The 17905-nt window shown below is 41.0% G+C and overlaps 1 protein-coding gene across 9 annotated transcripts in view; it reads right to left on the bottom strand.

The window, feature by feature from the left end:
* Nucleotides 1-17905, bottom strand: part of LOC124790314 (nucleolar transcription factor 1-A-like) — a 210033-nt gene that overhangs the window by 43875 nt on the left and 148253 nt on the right. For all 9 annotated transcript variants that reach the window (XM_047257773.1, XM_047257776.1, XM_047257782.1 and 6 more), the window contains one exon: nucleotides 15861-16038. In XM_047257773.1, the coding sequence (XP_047113729.1) occupies nucleotides 15861-16038 (178 nt within the window). The remainder of the gene's footprint in view (nucleotides 1-15860; nucleotides 16039-17905) is intronic.

Raw genomic sequence — 17905 nt, 5'->3', positions numbered from 1 at the left:
CGTCAGCTGTAATTTCTTCTCCAATTTATTGGCTACCAGTTTCAGCGTTACAATACACCATCATCAGGCCATATATTCCAGATAGTGGTTGAATTTCCTCACTGAAAAACGTATATATCTCATAAGAGAAAACAAGCTGATTTCATACTCGCTCTTAGTCACATGGTATTTGCACATGCCAACATCTCAAATACAACTTCTTTTGACCATATATGACAAATTTTGTAATAAATATAGCAGCAGTAATTGTTTAATTTTCCTATAATGGGTTTTCATACCTTTGTATTTCCTTTTATACCATCACTAGGACTCGCGCAAAACTTTCGCACTTTTATAGTTTTAAATAACGACACATTTGGAATAAGTGTAGTCACTGGGATAAGTGTATTGTGGGAATGAAGGCAAAACATCTTCACAAATGAACTGAATGATATGAAATAATAATCATTAATTTATGATACATCCTTGTATACACATTTCCGTGGAAATAATTTTGAACAATATTCTTTGCAGAGCATTGCAATACCTCAGTGTAAACGATATTTGATGTAAGAATTTAATCTTCATTTCCTTTTTGTTTTTAGTTTTCTTTAAGGGATACAAAAACGTTAATTGATTCAGTTACCCTTTGAAAGGCTACATAAAAATGTCAGTGAGTAATGACAGGATTTGGTAACTACAATCCTGCTTTTTTAAGTATTTGCCCCTGCAACTTGTTTATTGTCATTGCAAATGTAATTTTAATAGGCAACTGTCTTCTTGTTAACTGAAAAAGGCATGCTTGGATCAGATGGTGTTAAGTTTTTCTGTGGTATTCCAACAGTTTTCCCAGTGTCAATCAGTTGATCATTAATTGTAAACAGGTTAACCTTATGAAACTTTCGCACTTTTTTAGTTGTAAGTAATGACAGTATTTGGAATAAGCGTGGTCGTCGGGCTAAGCGTGGTCGTCGGGCTAAGCGTGGTCGTCGGGCTTAGCGTGGTCGTCGGGCTTAGCGTGGTCGTCGGGCTTAGCGTGGTCGTCGGGATAACCGTAGTCGTCGGGATAACCGTAGTCGACGGGATAACCGTAGTCGTCGGGATAACCGTAGTCGTCGGGATAACCGTAGTCGTCGGGATAACCGTAGTCGTCGGGATAACCGTAGTCGTCGGGATAAACGAATTCGTCGGGATAAACGAATTCGTTGGGGTAAACATAGTCGTTGGGATAAGTGTACTTGTGAGAATGAAGAGAAAACATCTTTAAAAATGAACCAAATGACATGAAATAATAATCAGGAATTTATGATACATCCTTGCATACATATTTCCATGGGTATAATTCTGAACAAAATTCAGTTACAGTAATCATGTTATGCAATAGTAGCAATAGGTAAATCACACTTCCACGAGACAATGACACTAATTCTGACTGTGCTACTGCAGATCAGCTTTGAGTTTTAAGATCCACTGCTCCTTCTCCATAATTATAGCATGACAAGGAGAACTTTTAGAGTGCCAAAACATTCCCACACTGTCATTCGCAATGGTGCACACAACATCTATGATCAGTATCTTCATAAACTTTTCATACAGTTTCTGACTACCCTGCATAAATGTTATTAGTTAGCTACATATTCTGTTAATAATAATTTTCTAATGAAAGGTGATTTTTTGACGGGACTTCAGGAGAGACTGAAATTACAGGGATAGCCAAATTTGTTGCACCTTCAGAAAATGACAACAAAAAAAACTTTCACCATCAGATAATTAAACAAGACATAGGTAACATGTTGCCTGTGCCTGCATATGTATCAATAATTACTGTTTTTGCCCTTTAATAAAAGAAAAGAATTGCAGATCAATTGAGATGAAGCTCACAAATCAATGTTAATGATTTTCAACCCAAATTAACATACAAAAGCTGATAGACCAGATGCAAAGGAATATGAGAATAAGAAACATTGGTATACTGTCCACGCAGGTTCAACTTCACATGCTGTGATTTACAAGCATTGATGATTTTCAAATAATGAATTTTCTTGAAATTTACCAGAAAATCAAGTGCAACTTTTTGTAAGTGCGGAAAATCAAGTGCAAGAGAGAGGTCATTAAAGTCAGTTTTGAAAAGTTCTGAAGTCTGTATACAACAAGATCAATGCAACACTTAACCCAGCAAAACCAAACAATTGAAACTCCAGGTTGAAATATCATCAATGTTAGGACAGAGATAAACTACTATTTACCATAAGATGACTTGCCGAGCAGCAGACAGGCACAATAAAAAGACTGTTACCCATTTAGCTTTCAGCCTAAGCCTTCTTCAGAAAAGAACACACACACACACACACACAAGCACAGCCCACACACACACAACTGCCATCTTTTTCAGCTCGGACCAGAATGCAACTGCCACGTTGAATGACAATCTGGCGGAAGGAAGCCTCTGCAAATTATCTGACACCTCCATCTATTAACTCTGGAGAATGACCCCATCCCAGAAGTCCAACATAACCTCCAACATTTAGGCCCTTCCCAGAACATCTTCTCTGAATCCATTTCCCTCCTCACCTCTGTGGCACCCTGCACGCTCATCTTCTACATGTTCCTCAAAATCCACAAACCCAACAATCCTTGATGCCCCATTGTAGATGATTATTGTGCCTCCACTGAAGGAATTTCGCCCCTCACTGAACCAACACCTAACCAACTGCCCTAAATGTGGCTCCCACATCAAAGATACCAACCACTTCTTTCACTGACTCTACACCATCCCCACCATTTTCTCTCTCGGATCCCTAATTGTCACTGTTGATGCCACTTCCCTATACACCAACATCCGTGACACCCATGACCTTGGCATCACTGAGCACTACTTCTCCCAATGTTGTTAAACCGTATACCACATTCCTTATACACCTTCCTAACTTTATGCTAACACACAATTACTTCTCCTTTGAAGTGAAGCTATACAAACAAATCCACTGCACACCCATGGGAACCTACATGGCACTGTCCTATGCCAACTCTTTTGCTTGTCATCTAAAGGAAACCCCCATAGGCTCCAAAAATTCCAAACTCCTAGTCTGGTTCAGGTTCAGTGATGTATCTTCATGACCTGGACTCAGGGCTAAGACAATCTATCCTCATTCCTTCTAAATATCAAAATATTCTCTCCCACCAGCTTCACCTGGTCCTCCTCAATCCAACACGCCACCTTCCCAGACATACACTTCTTTCTCTCTGATGGCCCCGTCCACACTTATGTCCACATTAAACCCAGCAACAACAATAGTACTTGCATTTCGACAGCTGCCATCCCTTCCACGCCGAAGAATCCCTCCCATACAACCTGGCCACCTGGAGATGGCGTACCTGCAGTGACAAGGATTCCCTTGTCCAGTATGCTGACGGTTTCACTAAGGCCTTCAGAGACAAGCACTATCCATCACCTCTCACCTAGTGTGCAAATAGTTCTCCTGTGCCATTTCCTCACACTCTCCCAAGGACAAGCTACAAAGGACTGCCCGCTTTTGTCACCCAGTACTATCCCAGACTGGAACAACTGAACCACATCCTTCACCAGGGCTTTGAACATCTGCACCACATCCTTCACCAGGGCTTTAATTACCTATCACCATACCCTAAAATGAGGGACACCCCACCCAAGATCCTATCCACCCCTCCTAAAAGCCACTCCCAATCCCAACCCCTTGTCATAGGGTTCATATTTCTGTGGAAGAACCAGGTGTAATATCTGCACAATCCATCCACATAGCACTTTCTATTACAGTCATGTCACACACTTACCCTACCCCATCAGAGGCCAGGTCACATTCGAAAGCAGCCATGTCATACATCAGCTCTGCTGCAATCATTTCTCAGCTTTGTATGAGTATATTGGTATGACTACCAACCAGCAGTCCACCAGGATAAATAGTCACTGCCAAACTGCGGGCAAGAGCTTAGCAGAACACCCAGTGGCACAAAATGCAGCTGAACATGACATGTTCAATTTGAACGGCTGCTTCAGGCCATCTGGGATCCTACCTTCCACCATCAGCTTTTATGAAATGCACTTATGGGAGTTATCCTTACAACACATTTCTGCTCTCGAAATTATTCCAGCCTCAACCATATAGTAACTTATCGTCCTCACACCCTCCACCCAGCAGTTTCCACCCCCTCTGTCCTATCACTTCCTCCACATTTACATACCCTGGTCCTCATTGTGTGATGCTCACTGACTACACACCTGCCCATCTTTCTCCTTCACTGTGTCTTTCCATTTACGCTCCCCTCTCTTCCTTTTACACTCCCCTCCCAATCCCCCTGCCCCATAGCTTCCCAATGCAGCGCCTGTGTCTTCTCATGCCTGTAACTAGTACCTCCAGACAGCACACAAATGGTGTGTTCTCAAAAAAAGTGGGAGAGCATCACATACACAAAATGACTACTTTTTAGTACCGTTTTTCAAAACCATATTTCATTTAGATGGCAATGAGGTACCCAACAAGCCCAGCAACTTAAAATATCAGTTCAGAAGCAATTCAAGACAACAGAGGAGTTTTGATACTTGATGCAACAGGTGATTGTGCCAAAAGTAATGAAACTGGTTTCTTTCTCAACCAGCACACCAGCAGCTTTGGGAGAAAGATGTGTCATATATACAGCTCACCTAAGTTAGTTGTTTTTTAATATGCACAGGGTTCTAGACAGGAACGTCACTATTCCCATGGCGTGTTACATGCCAACACTGGTAGTAGTGTTAATCATCACTGCACAATACACTGCATGAAACTCAATGACAAGGCATAACGTTCTTGACTGTGGACAAGAAGACATCTACATCACTAAATGGAGACATCCAACAAAATGTGTTACATGTGAAAGAACTGTTAATTAAGTGCACACTATGTCATGTCACAATGATATCTGACATAGCTGGAAACGTTTACAGTCTAGCGACACTGCAAAATACCCCTCTTATTTTGAGCAATTATAAGCTGAGAAGACATAAATAATAAAAAGAAGTGAACATATGAATCCAAGTAGATTTTAAACCATTTGATGACCCTGGAAACTCGAGAAAATTTTATCAGTAGCACAGCTGTTGTTTACACAAGAAATGTTAAGTAAACGTGATTACACCACTCCCACATTGCTGAGGCTTGAATATGATCTAGAAAGTACAAGGGATGTAAGGAATGGGTGCAGATGTAGACAGATAGCATAACTATTCCTGGAGATGAGTCCCAATTAATATTGCTAGTTTAAAAGCATTTTATGCATGGTGATTTTTTTCCACCATAAACAAGCTCTAGGGATTGATCGATGAGAGGATACAGAACAAAAAAGGTCTAATGAACTTTCCATGCTAGAGACCATTTCTTCAATCATACTTTGTCACATAGACTGCAGTCTACCACGCACTGTAACATGCGACCACAGTTACAGCATGCATGGTTTCCTGCTAGAGGGTGGTACTGTTCCTCTACATCATGCCCTAGTGCTCTATCCTGCTGTAGTAATTGGTAATGCTGTGTTCAATTCACTTCTCTTGCTGACTCACCTTGTGGTGGATGTGATACAATGTTGTACACAATTGTTCCGTATTCAAATCGAGAACCTGCCAGCAGGTGTTTACTTACGGAATAGTAAATGGCAACGGACGTCAGGCAGCAAGGCGGTATCAGGAGACCTATCCCTGCCGACAACCACAGCATTCAATTTTTGCAATATGTTTCGCTGTTTGTCTGAGACAGGACCATTTCAGGAAGCAGGAAATCATGAAGGATGTACGCCATATGTTCAAACACCATACTTGGAGAAAAATGCGATTAACACTGTGGAAGTGTCAGTACAAGGCAGTTGGCCCACCAGTACAAGATAAGCCAGATGACTGTGTGGTACAGTTTCCATGACAATTGTTACTACCCTTATTGCTTACAATGTGTGCAGGAATTACTAATAACAGACTTTCCACATTGGGAGCAGTTTTCTCTCTTGTTGCTTCACCAGGCAACCACGATTACAGGATTTGTGCCATCCACCCTACTCAGAGATGAGGCCACCTTTACATGCAGTGGTATCTTCAACTATCATAACAGTCATCTATAGGACAGTATGCAGAATCCCCCATGGTATGGTTCAAACGGTTCAAATGGCTCTGAGCACTATGGGACTTAACATCTATGGTCATCAGTCCCCTGGAACTTAGAACTACTTAAACCTAACTAACCTAAGGACAGCGCACAACACCCAGTCATCACGAGGCAGAGAAAATCCCTAACCCCGCCGGGAATCGAACCCAGGAACCCGGGCGTGGGAAGTGAGAACGCTACCGCACGACTACGAGCTGAGGACCCCCATGGTATGGTGACAGCAAATCATCAGCATCAGTGCAATCGGAATGTGTTGGCCGGGACAATTGGCGACCGCATTTTGGGACCTGTCTTCTAACAGGCCAGAACAACTGGCGTTTTTTTGTGGGTGACTTTGCCTCACTTGTTGGAAGGATTGACATTGATGATTCGAAGGGTTATGTGGCTGTAATGTAATTGGATAGATAAAAAATCTACTCACCAAGTGGCGACAGAACACACATATTAAAGGTTATAATTAGGCAAGCTTTCAAAGCCAGTGGCTCCTTCTTCACACAGAAGAGTTGAAGGGGAAGGAAGAGGGGTAAAAGAAAAGGACTGGTGCAGCCTAAGAAAAGGGGTAGACTTTGGAAAAGTCACCCACAGTCGCAGGTCAGGGGAGACTTACCGCATGGGATGAGAAAGAAAGACTAATTGTTGGGGACTGCACCAGATCAGACTTGATAACCTGAGAGCTTAATGGTGGAAGGTGGGTAATATTCAAGACATAGGTAACTGCTAAAACATTGTGTACAAGTTACTAAGGATGAAAAAAGCTAAGTGCTTTATATGCAGCAGAGATGGGATGGGGATGGAAAAAATAGACAGGTAAGAAAATGAAAGATGTGGAAAACTAAAACAGAGTGAAGAAAGGAGTAGTTACTGTGAAGAAATGGTGAGACGAAAGAAATGAATGTAAATTAAGGCCAGGTGGGCGGCAAGAGCCAAGGACATGTTGTAGCACTAGTTCCCAGCTGCAAAGTTATGAGAAACTGGTGTCTGGGGGAAGAATTAAGATGATGCATGTGGTAGAACAGGCACCGAGGTCACAATTGTCGTAGAGCATGCTCTGCAACAGGATAATATGTTTTGCCAGTGTACACCCTCTGCCTATTTCCTTTGATCCTGACTGGATAACTTGGTGGTAGTCACACAGACATAACACGCCGAACGGTGTTTACACAACAACTGGTATATGATGTGTCGTTTCACGGGTAGACCTCCCTTTGATAGTATATGTTTTACCAAGTACAGGGCTGGTATAGGTGGTAGTTGGAGGATGTATAGAGCAAGTCTTCCAGCAGGGATGATCACAGAGGTACGAGTCATAGGGTAGGGAGATCAGTGCAGAAGGAGCATAGGGTCTGACAAGAATATTGTTGAGATTGGGAGGGTGACGAAAAGCTGTTCAAGGTGTGGTGGGCAAAATATCAGACAGAATGGATCTCATTTCACGGCATGATTTCAGGTAGTCATGGCCTTGTTGAAGTAGCTGATTAATACAATCCAGACCAGGATAATACTGAGCAACCAGTGGTGTGCTCCGAAGCTGTTTTTTGGAGGGATCAGCAGTACCAGGATTGGATATGATGGCCCAGGAAATCTGTATTTGAACTAGGCTGGTGGGGTAATCACATGCAGTGATGGCTGAGGTAAGAACAGTGATGTATTGTTGTAAATAGTATGCAGCCAAACAAATACAGTCCCCTTGAATGTCAAAGATGCCTGGGAGGGAACGTTTGACATGGAAAGGGAGATAACTGCACAAATGTAAGTACTGTTGTTTGTTAGTAGGTCTGATGTGGACAGAAGTATGTAGTTGGCCTTCAGTGAGGACAAGATCAACATAAAGAAAAGTGGCACGGGATTCAGAATAGGATCATGTGAAATTTAATTGCGAGAAGGTATTCAGAGGTTCTATGGGTTGTAAGTGGTCAGCCTCACCATTAAAATTCCTGAAATCTCGGAATACCTTCTCCCAATACCAGCTGTTACGTAAACACTGTTCAGACTTTTACATCGGCATGACTACCACCAAATTACCAATTAGGATGAATGAGCATACAAAGATGGTGTATACTAGCAACACACAATATCCTGTTGCAGAGCATGCTCTACAACATGACAATTACAACCTCGGTGCCTGTTTCACCACAATGCCATCTGGATTCTTCCTCCAGACACCAGTTTCTCAGAACTCTGCAGGTGGGAACTACTGCTACAATATGTCCTTTGTTCTCGTGTCTCAACTTCCCTTAATTTAAGTTCATTTCTTTTGTCTCAGCATTTCTTCACAGTAACTACCCCTTTCTTCACTCCGTTTTAGTTTTCTACATCTTTCATTTTCTTACCTGGCTTTTTTTTTGCTGTCCACTTCCCACCTCTGTTACCTACAATGTGCTTAGCTTTTCATTCATATTAACTCATACACAATGTTTTGGCAGTAATCTCTGTCTTGATATTACCCTGTCTTCCACCTTTAAGCTCCCAGGTATTCAAATCTCATCTGGTGCAGCCCCCAACAATCAGTCTTTCCTTCTCATCTCATCTGGCAAGTCTCTCCTGACCCATAGTACTGGATGACTTTTCCAAAATCTACCCCTTTTCCTAGATCTCTCCAGTCCTTTTCTTTCACCCCTCTTCCTTGGGACTTCAACACTTCTGCCTGAAGAAGGAGTCACTGGCTCCGAAAGCTCGCATAATTATTTTATGTGTGTGTTCCGCCACCATTTGGTGAGCAGATTTTTTTATCTATCCAATTACAGGACATACTACGGCATGTACCTGCATGCCTTGAGGCACACGAAAACCATTTTCAACACGTATTTTAACTATGGCTGCATAGTACTGTGCTTATTGTAACAATGTATGACAGAATAAATTGTCTCTAACATGGAAACAATGTGTTTCTGGACATAAGTTCATTAGACATTTTTTGTTCTGTAGCCTCCAATCAATCAATCTCCAGAGTTTGTACCTGGTGGAAAAATCACCCTGCAGACTCATAGGGGCAGAGTAAGAAAGGAAAATCTGAAATATTTTCGATGAACAGGTAAAGACATGGATTTTGATAGCCACCACTAACTACTGAACCCTCTTCCAAAATGTTCTCTATACTCTAATTGTAGTAACTACAGAGTCATATTAAATTTTTAAGTGCCAAACTCGTTTAAGCTGATACCACAACTGCACATGCATAGCTGAACGAAAATAGTAGTAAGAATATGTTGTTGTGGTCTTCAGTCCTGAGACTGGTTTGATGCAGCTCTCCATGCTACTCTATCCTGTGCAAGCTTCTTCATCTCCCAGTACTTACTGCTACCTACATCCTTCTGAATCTGCTTAGTGTATTCATCTCTTGGTCACCCTCTGTGATTTTTACACACCGCACTGCCCTGCAAAACTGAATTGGTGATCCCTTGATTCCTCAGAACATGTCCTACCAGCCAATCCCTTCTTCTAGTCATTTGGGCCACAAATTTCTCTTCTCCCCAATTCTGTTCAGTACCTCCTCATTAGATACTTTATCTACCCATCTAATCTTCAGCATTCTTCTGTAGCACCACATTTCGGAAGCATCTATTCCCTTCTTGTCTAAACTATTTATCACCCATGTTTCACATCCATACATGGCTACACTCCATACAAATGATTTCAGAAAAGACTTCCTGACGCTTAAATCTATACTGAATGTTAACAAATTTCTCTTCTTCAGAAACACTTTCCTTGCCATTGCCAGTCGACATTTTATATCTTCTCTACTTCGACCATCATCAGTTATTTTGCTCCCCAAATAGCAAAACTCCTTTACTACTGTAAGTGTCTCATTTCCTAATCTAATTCCCTCAGCACCGCCCGACTTCATTGGACTACATTCCATTATCCTCATTTTGCTTTTGTTGATGTTCATCTCATATCCTCCTTTCAAGACACTGTCCATTCCATTCAACTGCTCTTCCAAGTCCTTTGCTGTCGCTGACAGAATTACAATGTCATCGGCAAACCTCAAAGTTTTTATTTCTTCTCCATGGATTTTAACACCTACTCCAAATTTTTCTTTTGTTTCCTTTACTGCTTGCTCAATATACAGATTGATTAACATCGGGGAGAGGCTACAACCCTGTCTCACTCCCTTCCCAACCACTGCTTCCCTTTCATGTCCCTCAACTCTTATAACTGCCATCTGGTTTCTGTACAAACTGTAAATAGCCTTTCGCTCCCTGTATTTTACCCCTGGCACCTTTAGAATTTGAAAGAGAGTATTCCAGTCAACATTGTCAAAAGCTTTCTCTAAGTCTACAAATGCTAGAAATATAGGTTTGCCTTTCTTTAATCTTTCTTCTAAGATAAGTCGTAGGGTCAGTATTGTCTCACATGTTCCAATATTTCTACGGAATCCAAACTGATCTTCCCCAAGGTTGGCTTCTACTAGTTTTTCCATTCGTCTGTAAAGAATTCGCGTTAGTATTTTGCAATTGTGGCTTATTAAACTGATAGTTCGGTAATTTTCACAACTGTCAACACCTGCTTGCTTTGGGATTGGAATTATTATATTCTTCTTGAAGTCTGAGGGTATTTCGCCTGTCTCGTGCATCTTGCTCACCAGATGGTAGAGTTTTGTCAGGACTGGTTCTCCCAAGGCTGTCAGTGTTCTAAAGGAATGTTGTCTACACCTGGGGCCTTGTTTCGACTTAGGTCTTTCAGTGCTCTGTCAAACTCTTCATGCAGTATTATATCTCCCATTTCGTCTTCATCTACATCCTCTTCCATTTCCAGAATATTGTCCTCAAGTACGTCGCCCTTGTATAGACCCTCTATATATTACTTTCACCTTTCTGCTTTCCCTTCTTTGCTTAGAACTGATTTTCCATCTGAGCTCTTGATATTCATAGAAGTGGTTCTCTTTTCTCCAAAGGTCTCCTGTAGGCAGTATCTATCTTACCCCTAGTGAGATAAGCCTCTACATCCTTACATTTGTCCTCTAGCCATCCCTGCTTAGCCATTTTGCACTTCCTGTCGATCTCATTTTTGAGACGTTTGTATTCGTTTTTGCCTGCTTCATTTACTGCATTTTTATATTTTCTCCTTTCATCAATTAAATTCAATATTTCTTCTGTTACCCAAGGATTTCTACTAGCCATCGTCTTTTTACCTACTTGATCCTCCGCTGCCTTCACTACTTCATCCCTCAGAGCTACCCATTCTTCTTCTACTGTATTTCATTCCCCCCATTTCTGTCAATTGTTTCCTTATGCTCTCCCTGAAACTCTGTACAACCTCTGGTTTTATCAGTTTGTCCAGGTCCCCTCTCCTTAAATTCCCACCTTTTTGCAGTTTCTTCAGTTTTAATCTACAGCTCATAACCAACAGATTGTGGTCAGAGTTCACATCTGCCCCTGGAAATGTCTTTCAATTTAATACCTGGTTCCTAAATCTCTGTCTTACCATTATACAATCTATCTGAAACCTGTCAGTATCTCCAGGCTTCTTCCATGTATACAACCTTCTTTTATGATTCTTGAACCAAGTGTTAGCTATGATTAAGTTATGCTCTGTGCAAAATTCTACCAGACGGCTTCCTCTTTCATTTTTTCCCCAATCCATATTCATCTATTATGTTTCCTTCTCTCCCTTTTCCTACTCTCGAATTCCAGTCACCCATGACTATTAAATTTTCGTCTCCCTTCACTATCTGAATAATTTCTTTTATCTCATCATACATTTCATCTGCGGAGCTAGTTGGCATATAAACTTGTACTACTGTGGTAGGCGTGGGCTTCGTGTCTATCTCGGCCACAATAATGCGTTCACTATGCTGTTTGTAGTAGCTTACCCGTATTCCCAGTTTTTTTTATTCATTATTAAACCTACCCCTGCATTACCCCTACTTGATTTTGTACTTATAACCCTGTATTCACCTGACCAAAAGTTTGTTTCTCCTGCCACTGAACTTCACTAATTCCCACTATATCCAACTTCAACCTATCCATTTCCCTTTTTAAGTTTTCTAACCTACCTGCCAAATTACGGGATCTGACATTCCACTCTCCGATCCGCAGAACGCCAGTTTTCTTTCTCCTGATAACGCCGTCCTCTTGAATAGTCCCCGCCCGGAGATCCGAATGGGGGACTATTTTACCTCCGCAATGTTTTACCCAAGAGGACGCCATCATCATTTAACCATACAGTAAAACTGCATGCCCTCGGGAAAAATTACGGCTGTAGTTTCCCCTTGCTTTCAGCCGTTCGCAGTACCAGCACAGCAAGGCCGTTTTGATTAATGTTACAAGGCCAGATCAGTCAATCATCCAGGCTGTTGCCCCTACAACTACTGAAAAGGCTGCTGCCCCTCTTCAGGAACCACACATTTGTCTGGCCTCTCAACAGATACCCCTCCGTTGTGGTTGCACCTACGGTACGGCCATCTGTATCGCTGAGGCACGCAAGCCTCCCCACCAGCGGCTAGGTCCTTGGTTCATGGGGGGAATATGTACATAACTTAATAACCAGCCAGTGTTCAACTGAAAATGGTTTTAGTGGCTCCACAGATGCATTCCAAAATGCTGTCCAGTTATCTCATTTCCAAATCCAAGTCGACTCTCTGAACTTTTTCCTCTTACTATTTCTTTGCCTTTGGTTAAGTTCGTTAATGTGCAAAATGCTGAGTTGTTTAAGTTTAGGACTCATTGTCAGCATAAAACTAAATCACATAGCAACGATTATAGTCACAGTATTTGTGCACAACATTGCTGTCAGTGTGCTGGATAAGGAGCGTGAATCAGATAACAATGTATTTTTTAAGAGAGCAGCCTAAAAAGAAATTTCTGCATCTACAGAAAATGCAGCTTATACAAGTCAAAAGGCAATGTGAAGGCGGCACTTATTAACAATTCATTTATACAAAAACAGTTAAAAATGAAATAAACTTAGAAAGTGTCCATTTAAAAACGTCATTATTATTCACTTGCTGCAGTTCTTTGATTTTTTCTATCTTCTTTTAGTGCTAAGACTCTTACTTCACATTCCGTGAGCAGGCACTGTATTTTAATCTATGTCTGTGCTGGAGGTACTTTTAATTTTCTTTAGTGAAATTGGTATTTCACATTGAGAAAATTTAATTTTTTTTATTTCTAAGATGTGAGTCTGACACCATACATTCTATAACAGAATACTGTGTTGTATGTTATATATTTTCCTGTAACTGAGGTTATTTTTAATTGAAAACACATAATGTATATCTGTCAGAGTGAGCTTACACTGTCATTCTTACCAGCTCAACATTAATATTCCCTCTTTCATCGTCATCATCACCAATGAGAGGAACAACATTTTCAATTGAAGTTACACCTGTCTCCTTGTTTACTAATGTTATGAATGAACTGCAACCTTCAATGTTACTTAAACTTGTATCAGAACAATAAATGAGTAAGAACATAATGGATTGTATTATAAACTACCTTTTATGCAGCAAGCTCTTCTTCAGAAATTTAATCTGAGAATAATAAAATGTATACAATCCAACATATATAACTTTGGCATGACGATTCGGATTGTCATCATAGGGAATATTTCTATAAGATGATGTCATGGCAATGGTTGGAAATAGGAATAAATTTTGGCTTCAGGGTTGCAACTGCCTTCTGCCCACTTTTCATAACAATTGCCCTATGAAAATCACTGCCTCCACTATAATGCATTTCAACCTCAAAAAGTTTTGATAGTGGTTTTGCTTGAGTTTACAGAGCACAGGTAATTACAGAGGGATGAAATAAGTGTGTCTTAAATTACATCTTGTGGTGGGTGAATGCTTTCTTGGTCCTTTACTTTATATTGTTACTAACAAACTCAGCAATGGTCTACAATTGCTAAATACGTATAGTAATTGGCTATGTGTTCTTATCTCCTCTACCCCCATCTCTGTTCATGCCCCCCCCCCCCCCCTCTCTCTCTCTCTCTCTCTCTCTCTCTCTCTCTCGGAATGTGAGTCTTGTTTACCATTATTGCAAATGAAAACTTGATAAGGAATGGAAGTTCCTTAAAATCAATGGGTAAATTGCTTGGGATCATTGCACAGGTGGTTTGAGAGACCTCTCCATCTGTTTCAATGACAATATTTTGCATAGCATTGCAGATTTTCAGACAATTCATATTCTGTAGTAGTATTCTAATCATATGCTGATAAGCTATAAAATATTACTTCCTTGTTTCCTGTTATAACTGACTGTGAGAAAGACAATAAAACAGAAGATTTTGTGTATACAAATTGTGTATAAGAAGAAAGGATACATGAGAAACAATTTGCGTAATGATTTAAATGTCCTGCTATCGTAGTTAAACTGATTATGGTTGGTTGGTTGTTTGGGGAAGGAGACCAGACAGCGTAGTCATTGGTCTCATCGAATTAGGGAAGGATGGGGAAGGAAGTCGGCCGTGCCCTTTCAGAGGAACCATCCCGGCATTTGTCTGGAGTGATTTAGGGAAATCACGGAAAACCTAAATCAGGATGGCCGGACGTGGGATTGAACCGTCGTCCTCCTGAATGCGAGTCCAGTGTCTAACCACTGCGCCACCTCGCTCGGTAAAACTGATTATGAGAGACAAAACAAAAACACAGTTGCACAGTACAGAGCATGTAAATATTTGAAGTAAATAGGTCAAGAACTTTTTGAGGTTTTTGGTAACAATGTTAAACAGTGACTTGCCTTTATATAGTAGTATAGACAACACAGTCAGATTTTCCCAGTCACAGTTTGTCCCTATGTTCAGTTAATTTAAGTCAACAGCACCTCCTTCCCACACCTTTTCTTTGTTGGTTGTGGTAACTTTATCAGTTTTGTTGTCTCCTGTTGGGTCATTATACTGACCCAATACGATTTCAAGCAATAATTCTTTTTCAGCTTTGGAGAAGTCTGAAGAACACATCTTTTCCTCCTCATTTTCCTCAATCTTTACAACAAGACATCTTTGAAAATAATAATGTGTGTCTATGATGTGCAATTAATACTTCCGGTCAAAGCGCATTGTGTCAATAGCTGATTCTAGTGGTGCTGCTAAGTGTGTTTTGTGCTAATGTAGATCCACACTGAACCTCATTCAATTGATCCAAGTTTAGTTTACACATCAGAATGGATTCTTGAATTGAGTTCACTTTGTGAACTAAGGTCAAAATTGTTCTGCAGTCAGCGACTCTTTACAATCACGCCTAAATGGAGCATTCCACACTCAGGTATTTGATTGTCATAGGTGTCTGCTACGAAATCAAGCATACCCAGATCTTTCCTACAACCTAAAGCTCAGATATGTCCTGATTAAATTCTTTGTGTGTCATCACATTAAACAGGATCTGAAACCAAGCCATTTTGAGACAATCACAATGTCCGAGTGACTGTGGCAAGATTTCCAGTATTGTTATGGAGAGTGACGGTCATGTTAGATGCAATGTATACTCTCTCAACAAGGAGCTATTTTGTAAGCTACTACGCTTAAGCTTGATTTCATTAAAATAATTTTTTCCAGAATTATTGTAACTATTTTTGGGGGCAAACCATACATAATCAAATAACACCATTAAATAATTTCCAGTTTTTTTTTTTATTCTTGAAACAATCAACTGCACAAAAGGTTTTCTCTTTAAATAAAAGTGTGAAGGAATAAACAGCTGAAAAGATACCAGTTACAAAAATACAGCAATTAAAAATAATATAGTTTAGGAATACTGTCAAAATGAAGTTTACTTACATGTAATACTTGTTCTTTATATTTTTTCTTCTGATCATTTGTAAGACTCTTCCACATTCTAGAAACCTGTGACATGCGCTCTTTTGGTGGTACTTTCTTCATATCGGGGCTGACAAGCATCAAACGTGAAAATAAACTGTAACCAGACGTTGGCGGTTTCTCTGGTTTCCCGGCAATACTATATGGGAAATAAATAATAAGAGCATCTAATAAGCTGAATGATAAAGAACAGGAATCAAAAGCATTCTGCGTATATACATCTCATCCAAATATACCTATTAACCCCAAAGTCACATGAACACAATATAGGAACAAGTAACTCATCAACACTAATATGCCTTAATAGTTTGTGTATGAAGGGAAGTGGGAATAAAAATAAATAAATAAATAAATAAACTATATTTAATTTTCTTGACTTCGACAATGTTGTTAAATCAGAGTCCTTTCATCCTTTCATGCCCCTTTTCATGTGTGGAAATAAGAAAAAGTTGCATGGAACCAGGTCAGGTTGGTTGGTTGGCTGTTTGGTGTGGGGAGTAAAGGGGACACTACGTGGTCATCAATCCCTTTTTCCACATTCAAACAGGTCTCCTAAAAGGAGTCAGGAAAAGTAAAAGACATAAAACTAACTCCGAACCACGCCGAAGAAGAAAACGAAAGCAGCTAACAAAAGGGGAAAATGTACACTAAAAGGAAAAAGTAGTGGAAGGCATTAAAATAATATAGCAGATGGCCTGTGTTGGCTGATCACAAATTTAAAAAGGATGAGCCAGTCACTCTGCAAAACACTAAAATCTCCAGCCTAAAAGACAAAGCTAGAGGAACATAGATAGGGAAAAGACACACACCAAGGCAAACAAAAAGCAAAGAAAGAGTGAGAAAGAGTTAAAATGGAGGGAGGGTGGAGGCCTGGGAGAGAAGGTCAGACGCTCACCCTTACACCGTGTAATAAAAACTCCCCTCACGAATAAAACGATATCAGCTGTTGAAGCACTGTCGTTCAACACCGTAGGCACGGTGCCGGGAAGGTTAAGAGTCCGCCACAGAGCAGCTAAAATTGGGCAGCCCAACAAGATGTGGATGATAGTCAAGAGGGAACCATAGTGACATGAGGTGCATCCTCACGACAGAGGATGTGACTATGAGACAGTCAAGTATGCAGAACCAGCAAAGGATAAAGGAGTCCCTCCGAGTGGCTTGCAGGGATAACTGCCATACATTTGTTGTCTCCTTGACAACACATTGTTTATTTGGTGTATTGAGGGTGCGTCATTCAGTATCCAAAATCCTACAACTTTGCTGCATAAGACCAACTGGAGACAAGTCTCCGGTGGGCGGATCTCCGGAGTTGGTTGACCGGTAGCTTCTTTGACCAGTCTGCCAGCAAGTTCATTGCCGGGATCCAGACATCTCCTGGGTTCCAAATGTAGGACACTGAAAGTCCACTGTTTATGATGGCATAAAGAGACTCCTGGATAGTCATTACCAAAGGGTGGTGAGGGAAGCACTGATCGAGAGCTTTTAGGCTGCTAATGGAGTCATTATAGATGAAATAGGACTCACCTGCGCAGAAGCGAATACGCTCACGAGCGTGAGAGACGGCTACCAACTCTGCCATGAAAACACTGCAGCCATCTGGCAAGGAGCACTGTTCAGTATGACCAGTGTGAATGTAAGTGTAGCCAACATGACGATCTACTATAGAGCTATTGGTGTAGACTATTTCTGAGCCCTGAAACTCACCGAGAATAGAGAAAAGCTGCCGGCAGAGGGCCTCAGGTGGAACTGAGCCTTTTGGGCCTTGTGATAGATCCAGACAAAGCTGAGGCCGAGGCATGGACCATGGAGGCATTCGTGAATGGACCCGAAGGACAGGTGGTAGAGGGAAAGTGTCGAGTGCAGTAAGAAGCGACCCGACATGGAGTGCACTTGGAATCCCCATCTGGGCCGCCGTTGCGATAGATGGATTGATGTGTTAGGGAAGAGAAGATAGTAATTTGGATGGTGATATAATTCGCAAGCAGTTGCTGTCGCCTAATCCACAA

The sequence above is a fragment of the Schistocerca piceifrons genome, chromosome 1, assembly GCF_021461385.2.
Source record: "Schistocerca piceifrons isolate TAMUIC-IGC-003096 chromosome 1, iqSchPice1.1, whole genome shotgun sequence".
In the NCBI taxonomy this organism is placed as follows: Eukaryota; Metazoa; Arthropoda; class Insecta; order Orthoptera; family Acrididae; genus Schistocerca; species Schistocerca piceifrons.
This window is presented reverse-complemented; position numbering and strand designations above follow the sequence as displayed.